Source organism: Emys orbicularis, chromosome 1 (genome assembly GCF_028017835.1).
Source record: "Emys orbicularis isolate rEmyOrb1 chromosome 1, rEmyOrb1.hap1, whole genome shotgun sequence".
Taxonomy (NCBI): domain Eukaryota; kingdom Metazoa; phylum Chordata; order Testudines; family Emydidae; genus Emys; species Emys orbicularis.
Window position 1 is genome coordinate 124,495,923 of NC_088683.1, and position 18,245 is coordinate 124,514,167.

Sequence of the window (18,245 nt, forward strand, 5' to 3'; positions counted from 1 at the left end):
CCTTACCTCTGTTTAAAGGCCTCAGAGTTGATATTGGCTTAGTGGCACATTAGGATTAGCAATATGAACAAAAGAGGCCCTCTAATTGCTTCCTAGCCCCTCATCTCCTACGGCACAGTTTCTCCAGCTGGGTTTCTGACCCTGAAGTGATCCATGAGGCTGTTGGGGGACAATTTGCAAAAAGGCTAGATCTTTCCCTGTAAAAGATGTATGTTTAAACAAACCCAATACAAAGGGGACCTATAACCGCCCCCTCAAAAAAATAGCTAACATTACAGAAAGTTTGTAACTCCCTACTGTAAAATCTTGAGGTTGATTGCAAGCTCCATGTTCAGAAAAACGAATGGGAAAATAATTGGCTTCTACTCACATGAGCACGCCCAGGCTGAACAAAATGCAGGAAAAGGCAAAGTTATGGCATCTGCTTGTATGGAAGCAGGACAAAAAAATATTTTATTTATAAGACCAAGCCACACTATTTCAGTTTAACTAATGCCCTTCCCTCTAATTTCTGGGAATTTTACGTCAGCAAGTTGGCAAGAGAATTCCCAGTTATTCACTAGCAACACCTGGGATTTTGGATCAAAGTGAAATAAACCTGGGGATGTTACAGCATTTTGGCTACTTTATGATAGAAAAATGGTGGTGGTTCTTTATTTAGTGGATGCATGCAACATTCATGCGCTATAATGAGTTCCACTCATTTACATTGAGGTCATGAACAAGCCAAGGATATAATTAACTTTGGCTAAAGCCTGAATTAAATCCCTCTCTTTGTGACAGGGAGGAGAAAAAGGAGAGATAGAGAAATTTAATGGGTGCCTGAAAGTAAATATTTTTTCTTTTATTAATTGCTATGCCTGCCTTTTGCTGGAAATATAAAAATATCACAAAAAAGGGTATTTGTGTGGTATTTCCAACGTGCCTCAAAAGAGGACAGAGGAATGGCCATACTGGGTCAGATCAATTGTTCATCTAGCCCAGTATCCTGTCTTCTGTCAGTGGCCAATGCCAGATGCTTCAGAGGGAATGAACAGAACAAGCAATCATCAAGTGATCCATCCCCCGTCACCCATTCCCAGCTTCTGGCAAATAGAGGCAAGGGACACACATAGCGTAGGGTGCATCCCTGACCATCTTGGCTAATAGCCATTAAAGGACCTATCTTCTATCAGAATATCTAGTTCTTTTTTGAACCCTGTTATGGTTTAGGCCTCTGGTAATGAGTTCCACGGGTTGACTGTGCGTTATTTGAAGAAGTACTTCCATTTGTGTGTTTTAAATCTGCTGCCTATTAATTTCATTGGGTGACCCCTAGCTCTTGTGTTATGTGAAAGAGTAAATAACACTTCCTTATTTACTTTCTCCACACCAGTCATGATTTTATAGACCTCTATCATATCCCCCCTTAGTCATCTCATTTCTAAGCTGAAAAGTCCCAGTCTTTTTAATCTCTCCTCATACAGAAGCTATTCCATATCCATAATCATTTTTGTTGCCCTTCTCTGTACTTTTTTCAATTCTAATGTATCTTTTTTGAGATGGGGTGACCAGAACTGCATGTGGTATTCAAGGTGTGGGCATACCATGGATTTATATAGAGGCATTATGATATTTTCCGACTTACTATCTATTCTTTTTCTAATGGTTCCTAACACTCTGTTAGCTTTTGTGACTGCTGCTGCATATTGAACAGATGTTTTCAGAGAACTAGCCACAATGACTCCAAGATCTTTCTTGAGTGGTAACAGCTAATTTAGTATCCATCATTTTGTATGTATAGTTGGGATTATATTTTCCAATGTGCATTACTTTGCATGTATCAAGATTGAATTTCCTCTACCATTTTGTTGCCCAGTCACACAGTTTTGTGAGATCCCTTTTTAATTCTTTGCAGTCTGCTTTGGACTTAACTAGCTTGAGTAATTTTGTATTGTGTGCAAATTTTGCCACTTCACTCTTTACCCCTTTTTTCCCAGATCATTTATGACTATGTTGAACAGCACTGGTTCTAGTACAGACCTCTGGGGGAAACCACTATTTACCTCTCTCCATTCTGAAAACTGACCATTTATTCCTACCCATTGTTTCCTGCCTTTTAATCAGTTACTGATCCATGAGGGAACCTTCCTTCTTATCTCATGACTGCTTACTTAGCTTAAGAGCCTTTGGTGAGGGATCTTGTCAAAGGCTTTCTGAAAGTCCAAGTACACTACATCCACTGGATCACCCTTATTCTCATGCTTGTTGACCCCCTCAACGAATTCTAATAGATTGGTGAGGCATGATTTCCCTTTACAAAAGCCAAGTTGACTCTTCCCCAACAAATCGTATTCATCTATGTGTCTGATAATTTTGTTCTTTACTATAGTTTCAACCAATTTGCCTGGTACAGAAGTTAGGCTCACTGGCCTGTAATTGCTGGAATCAACTCTGGAGCCTTTTATAAAAAATGGTGTCATGTTACGTATCGTCCAGTCACTGGGTACAAAAGCTGATTTACATACCACACTTAGTAGTTCTGCAATTTCATATTTGAGTTCCTTCAGAACTTTGGGGGAATAACATTTGGTCCTGGTGACTTATTATTGTTTAAATTAACAATTAAATTTATAGGTGAGAACTGGAAATCAAGGTATTGTGAAGTCATCTGAAAATATTGCCTTCACAGATCCCTTCTCTTGCATGTGTGTGAGTCAAAGAGTGACTGTTGAAGCAGTTTCCACAGACACCAAATTGAAACTTATCCAACCCTCTCTGCCCTTTAAGGTTCATCCATCTCTAAAATATATACCAAAGCTGATCAAAGTAGGGATGGGGCACAGTCTAGTGAAAGCACTGGGTGGGGAATCACAAGATCTGGATTCTAGTCCCAGATATTCCACAGACTTTTGTTTCGTTGGCCTTAGATTTCCAAAAGGGTCTCTAGTTTTGGGTGCCTCAGCAGTTGAGTAAGACAACTTGACCCATATAGGGTCAAGCCAGTTGAAGCCAGTGGGAAGTGTGGGTGCTCAGTGCACCTGAAAATCAGGTCCTTAGTTGTCTAAAGTTGAATACCAAAAAAAGTGAGGCACTCAAAACAAAATGCCATTTTTGAAAGTTTGACACTTAACTAGTTTGTTCCTCACTCCCCCTGCCCTCCCCCAATCTGTAAAATAGGGATCATACCCACCTCCCAGCAACTGACTTTATTAATCTTTATTAAGCATTGTGTGGTCCTTGATGGGAAGGTGCTATTGAATTACAAAATATTATTCATATTAATTATTATTTTTCCAGTTTGCTTTTCACTAACAGAGCATTTTGGTTTGCAGATTTCCTGCCATCAGTGAAGAACCTCTTCGGAAATCCAGTTTACTTTCTATATTTGTGTGCAAGCATCATTCAGTTCAATTCTTTAATTGGCATGGTAACATATAAACCAAAATATATTGAGCAACAGTATGGGCAATCATCTTCAAAAACGAATTTTGTTATAGGTATGTTAAGTCAACTTCTTGGTGCCTTAAAAATGGAAACCTTTAGGATTGCCGACTGGTAGACAGAAATGGGCAAAAAATGCTTCTGAAGACTACTTTCTGCTCCCCTTGTAAAATTTTTAAATACCAGATGCTGAACATGAATCTGTTTTATCATTGAGTTTAGCATTTAATTAACTCTGAGTTTAAGTGTATGCAAGAGCTGCTGCAAGGGATTGTTGAGATTGCTGGTTTACTTACCCTTCTTCCAGAAAATATAAAAGAAAAATTTCAGGCAATCACAAGAAAATAACTTAAATCAGGAATTAATTTTAAAATAATTTCTGTAAATATATATTTATAAGTATTGCTCACTTCCTGACTTCCCATTCCAACAAACTGAGCATCAGTTCAGAAAGTGGTGTAGGGACCTGTCACGGGGTCACTCACCACACTGGCACCTCCTGCTGGGCGTTTTGGGAATTAGCTCATCCCCAGTGGGTGCACCATTGTGTGGTGGTGGCTCTCCTGTCCTCACCTCCATTTGAAGACCCCTTACGGCTCCTTCCTCTCAACATCTGCTTTGTGGCACAGCCCTCCCGCCATGTCACCATCCGGTTTCCCCCTCTTCTGGGGGACTCCTCCAGCAAGAGTCCAGCCACTCCTCGTAGCAGCTTGGCCGTCCATAGCCGGCCGCTCCTTCAGTGAGGGGGACCCAGGGCCGCCCACTACTCCAGGTCCTGGCCCAGGGACCCTGCCAACAGCAGCTTCCTGCTGCCTCTTCCTTCTAGGTCACTGTCTCTATTCCCTGAGCCACTTCCCCGCAGCCTCTGTTCCTTCTTCTCCTGTCTCTGGCTCCAGCTCCTTTGACCTCTTCCCCAGGGCCTCGAGCATGTAAGTCCTGGCAGTCTGCCAGGAGCCCTCTAGAAAGCCAGTCTTCTCCCTAGGGCTCCTTGCAGCAGACTAACCCGCTCTGGTCTGCATCTTCCTTTTATATGGGCCGGCTGGGCCCTGATTGGCTGGTCCAGCCACCGTGCTAATTGTCTGCAGCTGCCACCCTAATTGGCTGTTTCCCCTGCAGCCAGTCCTTTGGCTGCCTGCTGCTCAGCCTCCCTAGGCTGGTTTTAACCCTCTCAGGGCTAGTGTGGGGCAGGTGCCTCGTCACAGGACCCAATTATGGTGTAGCTGTAGCATCTCTAGAATTTATTAAGAAATTAGTTAAATAATGTTATTCTCAATTAACAGATGGAGGTAAAGAAAACCCGCTGGGCTTCATATTTACCTCCTATAAAATGCTGACAATTTTTAGTTATTTGCATGTGAGAATGTTAAAAAGAAAAGAATAGGTGATGCTGAAGTGAGCCACAGTGACATGACTCAGCATGGAGGCCAGTAGGTCTCTCAGGGTATGTCTACACTACGAGGGTATTTCGATTTCCCTTAAATCGAATATGTGGAATCGATATTGCAAAGTCGAACTTGTGTGTCCACACTAAGGACAGTAATTCGACTTTGTGAGTCCACACTAATGGGGAAAGCGTCGACATTGGAAGCGGTGCACTGTGGGCAGCTATCCCACAGTTCCCGCAGTCCCCGCTGCCCATTGGAATTCTGGGTCGAGCCGCCAATGCCTTCTGGGTAAAAAAAAAGGGTCGAGGGTGCTTTTGGGTAATTGTCGTCATCCGTCTGTCAATACCGCCCTCCCTCCCTCCCTGAAAGCGCCGGCGGGAAATCAGTTCGCGCACTTTTCGGGTCAGTGACAGCGTGGACGCCACAGCACTGCGAGCATGGATCCCGCTGCGACCATCGCTGCAGTTGTGGCACTTGTGAACGCCTCGCAGGTTATCATCCACCTTTCCCAGAGGCAGATGCAGATGAACCAGGCGAGGAGGCTACGGCACCGTGGTGAGGGCCTGAACTCTGAGAGGGGCACAGACCTCTCACAAAGCACGGGACCCAGCTCCGAGGACATCACGGTGACAATGGGTCATCTGGATGTTGTGGAACGGCGATTCTGGGCACGGGAAATAAGCACTGACTGGTGGGACCGCATAGTGCTGCAGGTCTGGGACGAATCCCAGTGGCTGCGAAACTTTCGCATGCGGAAGGGGACTTTCCTGGAACTTTGTGAGTTGCTGTCCCCTGCCCTGAAGCACAATGACACCCGGATGCGAGCAGCCCTGACTGTCCAGAAGCGAGTGGCCATAGCCCTCTGGAAGCTTGCAACTCCGGACAGCTACCGGTCTGTCGCGAACCAGTTTGGCTTGGGCAAATCTACCGTGGGGGTTGTTGTGATGCAAGTAGCCAACGCAATCGTCAAGGTACTGCTCTCAAAGGTAGTGACCCTGGGAAACGTGGAGGTCATCATAGATGGCTTCGCCGCGATGGGATTCCCAAACTGCGGTGGGGCTATAGATGGAACTCACATCCCTATCCTGGGACCGGACCACCAGGCCAGCCAGTACATCAACCGAAAGGGCTACTTTTCAATGGTGCTGCAAGCACTGGTGGACCACAGGGGACGTTTTACCAACATCAACGTTGGATGGCCGGGCAAGGTTCATGACGCTCGCGTCTTCAGGAACTCTGGTCTGTTTAGACGGCTGCAGGAAGGTATTTACTTCCCGGACCACAAAATAACTCTTGGGGATGTGGAGATGCCTACAGTGATCCTTGGGGACCCAGCCTACCCGCTAATGCCCTGGCTCATGAAGCCCTACACTGGCGCCCTGGACTCTGAAAAAGAACTCTTCAACTACCGGCTGAGCAAGTGCAGAATGGTGGTGGAGTGTGCTTTTGGACGTCTCAAGGGGAGATGGAGAAGCTTACTCACTCGCTATGATCTCAGCGAACCAATATCCCCATTGTTATAGCTGCTTGCTGTGTGCTCCACAATCTGTGTGAGAGCAAGGGGGAGACCTTTATGGCGGGGTGGGAGGTTGAGGCAAATAGCCTGGCATCTGATTACACCCAGCCAGACAGCCGGGTGATTAGAAGAGCACAGCGGGACGCGCTGTGCATCCGGGAGGCTTTGAAAGCCTGGTTCCACAGTGAGCAGGGTGACCAGTGACTTTTAAGTTTCTGTACAGAGAAGCTGAACCTGCCCCCGTTTCTTTACCCAGTTAAAGATGACTATCCTCTCCAGTTACAGACCCCTTCCACCCCCTTCCAAAAAAATAAATTCAGTTTTATTTTGTTAATGAACACCGTTGTCTTTATTACTGTTTTCGCGGGAATGTTTTAAACCTGGGACGCAGACTGTGGTGGGGAGCGGGTATAGTGTACTGATGCAAATGATCCTTCTAAACTCCAGGAATGACAGGATTCGCAGTGGCGGACTGGTTGTTTCAACGGAGCCTGCCAGCCCTCCTGAGCGGGACTGCGTGTATGTGGGGGCTATGTGACTTTATGGCAGGGGGAGGAGGGTTACAGATCCCCTGCTGCGTGGCTCTGTGATCCAGGACAAGGACCGCTGCATAACATCTGTAACTGCCCTCCCCCGCCACAAAGTCACAGAGCGACCCCCCCCCCCCACGCACAGAACATGAAAACCACCTCTCAGACTGACCAGGGTAACTAGTCACTGCACTGTGTATGTGCCCTGCTGCTGGACCTGCCCCCGCCTCTGTAGCCTGCTAAAGGTGACTGTCCTGTCCAATTACCAAGCCCCTTCCCCCCCTGCAGGCAGACTCTCCCTCAAAACAGCATGACTGAAACAGTAATGAACAAAAACGTATTTTTTATTAACAACCACACATGAAACTGGGGGGTGAATCTTGGACGGGGGCTTGCTTGAGGCGGCCAGGAAAGGACTTTTCAAATTTTGGTGAATGACAGCCTTCTGGTGCTTGAGCAGTCTGCAGGGGTGGAGTGAGAGTTTTCACGGACTCTTCCGCCCCTCCTTGTTTGGACTTTGGGCGAGGGGGGTATGGGACTTGGTGGCGGGGGAGTGCGGTTCCTGATAGACTGCAGCGGGGCTCTGTCCTCCTGCCTCCGTTCCTGCAGAACATCAACAAGGCGCCGGAGCGTGTCCGTTTGCTCCCTCAGAAGTCCAAGCAGCGTTTGAGTCGCCTGCTGGTCTTCCTGCCGCCACCTCTCCTCACGTTCCATGTGTGTCCGGTGCATTTGGGACAAATTCTCCCTCTACTGGTTATGCTGTGCTGCCTGGGCTCGGGAGCAGCCCATAAGTTCAGAGAACATGTCCTCTCACGTCTTCTTCTTCCTCCGCCTAATGTGCGCTAGCCTCTGGGAGTGTGATTCCAGGCTGGGTTGGGAGACAGTTGCACATGTGGCTGTGGGAATGAGGAAAAGGCAGTGAATTCCTCCGAAAGATAAATGCAGTTGTGAATCAAGAACCTTGATTCACAAGAACCTAGTCTTTCTCTGTGAACAAGACCATGAACCACACCTATCACATACGCACTGAGGACAAGGTCGAATTTTCGAACCTCGCCTTCAGTGCCTGGGCTTTTGCACTGCCGATCTGGGAACCGGGGCAGGACACGGTACTCTCTGTAGCAGGCAAAGATGGTAAGCCGTAGACTTGTTGCAGATTAAAACTTTAGGAGTACCACTGGCCACCTTTCACATTGAAAGCAATGCCAGTCTGTGCTGCCAGCAATCGGCCAAGCAAGAACTGTGGCCCTGTCCCACCCCCTCGCGGATGTGCCAGGGAAAGATCCCTGGATGCTGACCCTCTCCTGCCCCCACCGCGTGGCTGTAAACCAGCGGTCACAGTTCTGTAAAGGAACTTGTTGCAAGCAGTCCCAATACTAACAGTCCCCTACCTAATTCAAAGCAGGTTGTCATGAGCGACATTACCCTCATGAGGATCCCGGACACCGAGATCCAGAGGATGCTTCGAGAAAACCTGCAGAGACCGGGGCCCTATGCCGCCATGATATGCAAGGCACTGATTCCAGAGTACCTGCTTGTCTCCTGGCGCGGGAACGTCTCGTACTTCGGAGGACCAAGTAAAGCCGCTCTCCCCAGGAACCTGATCAACAGGCTATCCCATTACTTGCAGGAGAGCTTTGTGGAGATGTCTGTGGAGGACTACTGCTCTATCCCCGGACATATAGACCGGATTTTCATATAGCTGCAGTAGCAGGAACAAAAGAGTGGAGCAGCTTGGGCAGCACAATCATGCACAACCGGACACTGTTTGATTTTTTTATAAATAGTTGTTACTGATTATTTAAGCGCCCAGGGGGAAGAAATCATGAATCAAAGATTGTTATTAGTATTAATATTCAAGTTTTGTAAAAAATAAAGGTTTATATGTTTAAAGCACTTACCGCTTGATCCTTCCCCTGAATCTGTGTCCGGGTTACATGCTGGGGAGGGTTGGTAGGGCATCTCTGTAAGGGTGATGAAGAGCTCCTGGCTGTCGGGGAAATCAGCTTGGTAAGCGCTGCCGACTGCCTCGTCCTCCTCATCTCCTTCCTCATCTTCCACGTCCGCTAACATGTCCGAGGAACCGGCTGTGGACAATATCCCATCCTCAGAGTCCACGGTCAGTGGTGGGGTAGTGGTGGCGGCCGCACCAAGGATGGAATGCAGTGCCTCGTAGAAACAGGATGTGTGGGGCTGGGATCCGGAGCGTCCGTTTGCCTCTTTGGTCTTCTGGTAGCCTTGTCTCAGCTCCTTGATTTTCACGCGGCACTGCGTTGCATCCCGGCTGTATCCTCTCTCTGCCATGGCTTTAGAGATCTTCTCATAGATCTTTGCATTCCGTCTTTTGGAGCGCAGCTCGGAAAGCACAGACTCCTCGCCCCACACAGCGATGAGATCCAAGACTTCCCGATCAGTCCATGCTGGGGCCCTCTTTCTATTCTGGGATTGCACGGCCATCTCTGCTGGAGAGCTCTGCATCGTTGCCAGTGCTGCTGAGCTCGCCATGCTGTCCAAACAGGAAATGAGATTCAAACTGCCCAGACAGGAAAAGGAATTCAAATTTTCCCGGGGCTTTTCCTGTGTGGCTGGTCAGAGCATCCGAGCTCGGACTGCTGTCCAGAGCGTCAACAGAGTGGTGCACTGTGGGATAGCTCCCGGAGCTATTACCGTCGATTTCCATCCACACCAAGCCTAATTCGATATGGCCATGTCGAATTTAGCGCTACTCCCCTCGTTGGGGAGGAGTACAGAAGTCGAATTTAAGAGCCCTCTATGTCGAACTAAATAGCCTCGTGGTGTGGACGGGTGCAGGGTTAATTCGATTTAACGGTGCTAAATTTGACATAAACGCCTAGTGTAGACCAGGCCTCAGTTGTCCTACTTTGCTCTTACTGTAAGACACCTCTTCCTGCTGCCTTCCTGTTGGTCTGTGCTATGCTGCTTGTTCCCCAGTTCCAGATCACACCTTCCTACTGCTGACTTCATCCTTCCCCCATTTCCAGGCTGTATCAATGTTATAGCGCATTCTCCATGAGACTTAAGGGAGATATAACATGTTCTCACCCATAAACTATCACCTTGCCCTGCAGAGAGTCCTTACTGGGGTTGGGGCAGCACTGTCCCCGTTCATACAGAGAGGGGTAGATCCACCAGACAAGGTACCTTTCATACATAGATGGAGTGGGGACAATCCCTGGTTATTTAATTTTATTTCACTTGTTACAGTAAGCCTGTCATGAAAAGAGTACCCCAGTTGCAGTGGCCTAGATATTCAGTGCTGTCCTTGTATAGACCTTAGAGGCTCTTCTTCATGCACCTTCTAAAGTTCATAATTGTGTTTAACATTTGGTTGGACTAGGAGTGTAATCTGGTATAATATCAAAGTATGCCATTAATCATACTGAGTCATGGTTAAATTTGGCTGCACCTGGGATGCCCTCTGTGATATTCTCTGTAAAGCCATTACCATTCAAATTCCCGCTCAAGATCCACTTCTAGCATGATGTCGATAAGATTGTATCCACCTAATATTGCTTATGTCAAAATCTACATTAACGCATCTGCTGCTATGTGAAGTTGACATGGGCTTTTTTTTTCTCCGTTTGAACTAGATATCTTACAAATAATAGCAAAGGTCATGTCCCCCATAATTGTGGATTGCTTTATATTCAATCATGTGTTTGTTAAGTATGCATCAGAATGCATCAGCTCAATGAAGGAATGTAAAGCTGTGTAAAACAAAGACTCTCATTTCTTGGCAACATCTTTAGGATGGTGAATCTCAGCCTGGCCATTTGGGGAAGCCTGAGGTTTGAATTAAATTACTGAGTTTCAGTGTCTCAACCATATTAGACAACAAGGAGGTTTGCATCTAATACAGAAAAGACTGTCTTCATTTCATGGATCTCAAGACACAGCACAGCAACAGAGGTATACATGTGCAGAAAAGCCACATTGATCCATTGTGCTATGTTAATTCCTTGAAGATAGAAGTTGGAATTTCCTGGCATGAGACCCATAGAAATGTAGACAAGTAAAGGTGCTGGCCAGAAAAGCATTCAAAACAATTCATATAAGCAATACAGTAGTTTGCATTGTATATAAAGATTTTCCTAGTGCTAAGCTTTCAACTGTGTGTGAAATGATTTAGGATTAATACCCATCTAATTTCACAAAGCTCTGGAACCATGCTTGGCAAAGGCTATGTGACTCTGCTGTGTTTGAAAGAGTTCTAGCTGTATTGCCATCACTAGAAGGCAGATCACTGAATTCCTCCCTGACACAAAGCATGGTCCGGGCAGCCAACAATGACCTTCCTGAGGATCTCTGCCTGAATTCCTCTGATAAATATCAGGATTAGCAAAGGCTGTGAGAGGTCTGAAGCATAGCAACTACAAAACAGTTGGCGGTGTTAAATAGTTACAGTACAAAAGGTGCACTGCAGGATTCTTACACCAAAGAATATTCAGAAGAGCCAAAGGGGCCTGATGCATTCTTTAGGCAAACTTTTGCTACTTGTTAAAGTATTGTTTGTACCACTCCCAAAGATGAGGCTCAAACACAACAGAACTGGACATGGTCCCTGCTCTAAAGCGTTTACCAGCTAGGCTTTAGAGCTGGCACCACAAGTGAGAGCCAGCACTGTAGAACTAACAAGTTGAGAGTATTGGGATGACATATATATAAATAAGATCCCGGAGTGACTCTCTTAGCTCATGCATATGGCATTGTAAACACTGCTTTCTAAAAATCATAAAGTGGGATTTTTAGAAGCACTGAGTTGTCAAATTTCTATTGCCATAGATGCCAATAGGAGTTTTATCTTTGACTTCAATGGGAGCAGAATTAGCCCCACACCAAACACTTTTGAAAATCCCACCCTTCATTAGTTGTCTTCCTATAGGCTTTGTGGCAGAAATTAGCTTTATCTTGTTTTATTCTTAGTTTATTACAAAATATTGATAGGCATGTTTACCTCCACTATGTTCATTTTCAAATCGGTGAATTCATACAGTTTCCTATAAAGATGAACGTTTAAAGAAACATGCAATTAAAATATATATCACAATGCTTCCTAATTCAGTGGTAAACATATCATTTGTACAAGCTATACAGTGAAAGTGTTACTGGTATGTATGCAGTAAACCTCTGAGCAATATATATCTATGGAAAATATTGACTTGCATATAATATATATATCAGTTTTTTATTGGATTGAATAAGATCTATTCTAATAATTAATAGGCCATCTAGTGGCTGTCTTCTAAGCCTACTTTAACAAAAACAACGAGGAGTCCGGTGGCACCTTAAAGACTAACAGATGTATTTGAGCATAAGCTTTCGTGGGTAAAAAAACCCACTTCTTCAAATGCATGGAGTGAAAATTACAGATGTAGGCATTATTATACTGACACATGATGAGAAGGGAGTTACCTAACAAGTGGAGAACCAGTGTGGACAAGGCCAATTCAGTCAGGGTGGATGTAGTCTACTCCCAATAATTGATGAGGAGGTGTCAATGCCAGGAGAGGGAAAGTTGCTTCTGTCATGAGCGAGCCACTCCCAGTCCCTATTCAAGCCCAAATTAATGGTGTTAAATTTGCAAATGAATTTTAGTTCTGCAGTTTCTCTTTGAAGTCTGTTTTTAAAGTTTTTTTCTTCAAGTATGGCTACTTTTAAATCTGTTATAGTATGTAAAGGGAGATTGAAGTGTTCTCCTACTGGCTTTTGTATGTTACTATTCCTGATGTCCGATTTGTGTCCATTTATTCTTTTACGTAGAGACTTTCTGGTTTGGCCAATGTACATGGCAGAGGGGCATTGCTGGCACATGATGGCATATATCACATTAGTAGATGTGCAGGTGAATGAGCCCCTGATGGTGTGGCTGATGTGGTTGGGTCCTCTGATGGTGTCGCTAGAGTAGATATGGGGACAGAGTAGGCAACGAGGTTTGCTACAGGGATTGGTTCCTGGGTTAGTGTTTCTGTGGTGTGGTGTGTAGTTGCTGGTGAGTATCTGCTTCAGGTTGGGGGGCTGTCTGTAAGTGAGAACTGGCCTGCCTCCCAAGGCCTGTGACAGTGAGGAGTCGTTTTCCAGGATAGGTTGTAGATCGCTGATGATGTGCTGGAGAGGTTTTAGCTGGGGGCTGTACATGATGGCCAGTGGTCTTCTGTTATTTTCCTTGTTGGGCCTGTCCTGTAGTAGGTGACTTCTGGGTACCTGTCTCGCTCTGTTAATCTGTTTCCTCACTTCCCCAGGTTGGTATTGTAGTTTTAAGAATGCTTGATAAAGACCTTGTAGGTGTTTGTCTCTGTCTGAGGGATTGGAGCAAATTCAGTTGTATCTTAGGGCTTGGCTGTAGACAATGAATCGTGTGGTGTGTCCTGGATGGAAGCTGGAGGCATGTAGGTAAGTATAGCGGTCAGCAGGTTTCTGGTATAGGGTGGTGTTTATGTGACCGTCACTTATTTGCACTGTAGTGTCCAGGAAGTGGATCTCTTGCGTGGACTGGTCCAGGCTGAGTTTGATGGCGGGGTGGAAATTGTTGAAATCAGGGTGGAATTCTTCAAGGGCCTCCTTCCCGTGGATCCATATGATGAAGATGTCATCAATGTAGCAGAAGCAGAGGAGGGGCGCTAGGGGACGAGAGCTGAGGAAGTGTTGTTCATAAAAATGTTGGCATACTATGGGGCCATGCGGGTACCCATAGCAGTATCGCTGACTTGAAGATATAAGTTGTCCCCAAATCTGAAATGGTTGTGGGTGAGGACAAAGTCACAAAGCTCAGCCACTAAGCCTATTTTGTTACTTATGTACAAATCAAACCAAAATATGTGAAAGAAACCGAATAAATAGGATTCTGATGTATGTAAAAGTAGATAGATTGGGTTTAAAAGTTGTGAACCATTTTTATTAAATAAATAATTTGAAATAGTTTTTTAAAAACCCCTAACGATCTCATCCCAAACTTGAACTACTGTATGAATATTTTTTTTAAAATTTGCTTCTGTTTGTAAAAACAGTTTCAGGTCGGTATCACTAGTTGTCAGTGTTATGTAATGGCTGTAAAATACACAACTCTTTAAAAGGAAAAAAGACTTGATATATGGTAACTTAGATTAGAACTGAGAAATAATTTGCAGTGGAAAATTTAGCCAATGGATTTCACCTTTGTTTATTTATCAGTGATCTCTTATGATGTTGTCTTTACAGTTCTCTTGAATGTTTTTGAAAGTATTGAATAGCTCTTTGGTCTTGATCTTCCATTTTTTCTGAGCTCTGCTTGATGCAGGACCCAAGTAGGTGAGCGTCAAAGATGGCCCTGTGCCACCTTTACATTCCCCTATTCTTGAGGCTGCCTATCCGGCGCCTGATGTAAATTAGAGCAACCTCAGAGCTCTTCTTACTTTCACCTTGTTGCAACAAGCCCCCTAAAGGGCTGTTCTGGCAGCTGAGACTGTAGTCAAGTTCAGAGGTACACCAGCTATGCTCTAACATACCATCTATACTAGGAACCATGAGAGCATGACTTAGGGCTGGCCCCATTCCACCTGGGGATTTCCCAATAAACCAGTTCCACTGTTGAGCTATAGCAGAAAAGCGGGAAGATCTGGCCCTTTGTCTGTTGACTGTGTGCAATCCGTTTATTGTGAGTATTCGAAATTCAAATTGTGTTGGTTAGGTTCAGTTGAACAGACAGGTTTGATTGGTATGTTTCCATTCCAGGAACAATGAATGTGAAACCACTTAGGATTAATATCCATGTGACGATTGTAGGCCATTGTCTAAGAGGGGATTGGGGAATTCTCAATAATAATTAATACCTTAAACTAAAAATATTTGAATAGCAAGATAATATTTCATTCAAAGCCGGTGATCACATTTTTTTTCAAGTGACTATTATTAATGAGTACCTAAGGACATAATTTTACCTAAAATAGAAATCTTAGGCTTTAGAAATTAATGCTAATAATTAAACAATGAGGAGGCAAACCTACAAGATGCCAGTCACCCTCATCTCATTGAAATCAGTCAAGCGGAGGGCACTTAAGTCTCACAAGAGTGGTCATCACCCTGCAGGATTGAGCTACAGGATAATTTTTTTTTCTAGACCCTAATTTCAATACATTTGTTTAAAGGTATGGTAATGAGAAACAACATTAATAGAATTTGAGTTAATGCTGTGATAAATCTACCACAAACAAATTGACATTGAGGCAAACATGAAGGTCTTAAGAATTTGATAGATCATTACCTAGGAAAGTGGCTCACAAACTTTTTTACTGGTGACCCCTTTCACATAGCAAGTCTCTGAGTGTGACCCCCCTTATAAATTAAAAACACTTTTAAATACATTTAACACCATTATAAATGCTGGAGGCAAAGGGGGTTTGGGGTGGAGGCTGACAGCTTGCGACCCCCCCATGTAATAACCTCGCGACCCCCTGAGGACTCCTGACCCCCAGTTTGAGAACCCCTGACCTAGGCCAAGCCTTAGATGTCCTTAATATTGCTACTGCTAATCTGCCAAAAATGTACCATGTAATGTTTAAATAAATACAAAATATTAAATATTGTTGCAGCATTGTCAGAGATAGGTTCAGAAATTGGAGAAGATTAAAGAAACTTCCAAAAAATGAAGATACTCCATGTACTTAAAAAAATTATTTAAATAATCCTTCATTTAAAAAATTAGAAAATGAATGGACTTAAAAACCTATCTCAATTAATGTGCTGCCATTTTGTACTCTAGCTGCTGCGCATTATAGTGTCAGGAAGATCTCTGTTGTACCAGAAAGAGACTGGTTTTTATTTAAAGTATTTAATTTTTGGTGGGTGTTAACTATTTTGTCTGACAATAATATGTTTTCATAGAGAAGAAAGATGGGAAAATGAAATGATACAAATAAAATAACTTGGTACCTGGCAAAGTTTTAAAAGAGCTGGCTGAGGAGCTCACTCGACCATTAATGTTGATTTTCAATAAGGGTATGTCTACACTACGAAATTAGGTCGAATTTATAGAAGCCGGTTTTATAGAAATCGGTTTTATACAGTCGATTGTGTGTGTCCCCACATAAAATGCTCTAAGTGCATTAAGTCGGTGGACCGCGTCCACAGTACCGAGGCTAGCGTCGACTTCCGGAGCATTGCACTGTGGGTAGCTATCCCACAGTTCCTGCAGTCTCTGCCGCCCATTGGAATTCTGGGTTGAGATCCCAATGCCTGATGATGCAAAAACTGTGTCGTGGGGGGTTCTGGGTACATGTCATCAGGCCCCTCCCCCTCCGTCAGAGCAACGGCAGACAATCAATTCGCGCCTTTTTACCTGGGTTACCTGTGCAGACAACATACCACGGCAAGCATGGAGCTCGCTCAGCTCAGCTCAGCTCACCGTCACCATATGTCATCTGGGTGCCGGCAGACGTGGTACTGCATTGCTACACAGCAGCAGCTAATTGCCTTTTGGCAGTGGATGGTGTATTACGATTGATATCCGTCATCATCATATTCCTCAGTGAGTTCAATCAGAGGCACCTGGGCAGACATGTTTTGTCTCCTGGAGACTCAGTCCTGCCGGCAGTCCTATTGAACCGTCTTGACAATGATGGCTAGCAGTCGTAATACAGCATTTTCTGCCAAGCACCCAGAAGATGCCGATGGCTATCAGTCATGCTGCACCGTCTGCTGCCAGCTTAAGATGTAAAAAATAGATGGACCAGATTTGTTCTGTATTCATTTGCTTCCCCCTCCCTCCGTGAAATCAACGGCCTGCTAAACCCAGGGTTTTGAGTTCAATTTTTGGGGGGGCCATTCTGTGTGACAGTTGTTTGTGTTTCTCCCTGATGCACAGCCACCTTTGTTGATTTTAATTCCCTGTAAGCCATGTCGTCACTCGCCCCTCCCTCCCTCCGTCAGACAATAGTTTCGCGCCTTTTTTCAGCCCAGACGCCATAGCACTGGGATCATGGAGCCCGCTCAGATCACCGCGGCAATTATGAGCACTTGAACACCACGCGCATTGTCTTGGAGTATATGCAGAGCCAGAACATGCCAAAGCAAAACCAGGCGAGGAGGCGATTGCAGCGCGGTGACGAGAGTGATGAGGAAATTGACATGGATATAGACCTCTCACAAAGTACAGGCCCCAGCAATGTGCAAATCATGGTGTTACTGGGGCAGGTTCATGCTGTGGAATGCCGATTCTGGGCCCGGGAAACAAGCACAGACTGGTGGGACCGCATCATGTTGCAGGTGTGGGACGATTCCCAGTGGCTGCGAAACTTTCGCATGCGAAAGGGCACTTTCATGGAACTTTGTGACTTGCTTTCCCCTGCCCTGAAGCGCCAGAATACCAGGATGAGAGCAGCCCTCACAGTTGAGAAGCGAGTGGCAATAGCCCTGTGGAAGCTTGCAACGCCAGACAGCTACCGGTCAGTCGGGAATCAATTTGGAGTGGGCAAATCTACTGTGGGGGCTGCTGTGATCCAAGTAGCCAATGCAATCAAAGACCTGCTGATATCAAGGGTAGTGACTCTGGGAAACGTGCAGGTCATAGTGGATGGCTTTGCTGCAATGGGATTCCCAAACTGTGGTGGGGCGATAGACGGAACCCCTATCCCTATCTTGTCACCGGAGCACCAAGCCACCGAGTACATAAAGCGCAAGGGGTACTTTTCAATGCTGCTGCAAGCCCTGGTGGATCACAAGGGATGTTTCACTAACATCAACGTGGGATGGCCGGGAAAGGTACATGATGCTCGCGTCTTCAGGAACTCTGGTCTGTTTCAAAAGCTGGAGGAAGGGACTTTCTTCCCGGACCAGAAAATAACCGTTGGGGATGTTGAAATGCCTATCGTTATCCTTGGGGACCCAGCCTACCCCTTAATGCCATGGCTCATGAAGCCATACACAGGCAGCCTGGACAGTAGTCAGGACCTGTTCAACTATAGGCTGAGCAAGTGCCGAATGGTGGTGGAATGTGCATTTGGACGTTTAAAAGCACGCTGGCACAGTTTACTGACTCGGATAGACCTCAGCGAAGCCAATATTCCAATTGTTATTGCTGCTTGCTGTGCGCTCCACAATATCTGTGAGAGTAAGGTGGAGAAATTTATGGCGGGGTGGTAGGTTGAGGCAAATCGCCTGGCCGCTGATTACGCGCAGCCAGACACCAGGGCGATTAGAAGAGTACAGCAGGGCACGGTGCGCATCAGAGAAGCTTTGAAAACGAGTTTTGTGACTGGCCAGACTATGGTGTGAAACTTCTGTTTGTTTCTCCTTGATGAACCCTCCCCCCACCCCCCGGTTCACTCTAGTTCCCTGTAAACTAACCACCCTCCCCTCCCCCCTTCGAGCACCGCTTGCAGAGGCAATAAAGTCATTTTT

At 45.4% G+C, this 18,245-nt stretch overlaps 1 protein-coding gene across 2 annotated transcripts in view; it reads left to right on the top strand.

Moving 5' to 3' along the window:
• Positions 1–18,245, top strand: part of SLCO1C1 (solute carrier organic anion transporter family member 1C1) — a 47,076-nt gene that overhangs the window by 13,012 nt on the left and 15,819 nt on the right. For both annotated transcript variants that reach the window (XM_065405220.1, XM_065405228.1), the window contains one exon: positions 3,315–3,479. In XM_065405220.1, coding sequence (XP_065261292.1) covers positions 3,315–3,479 — 165 coding nt within the window. The remainder of the gene's footprint in view (positions 1–3,314; positions 3,480–18,245) is intronic.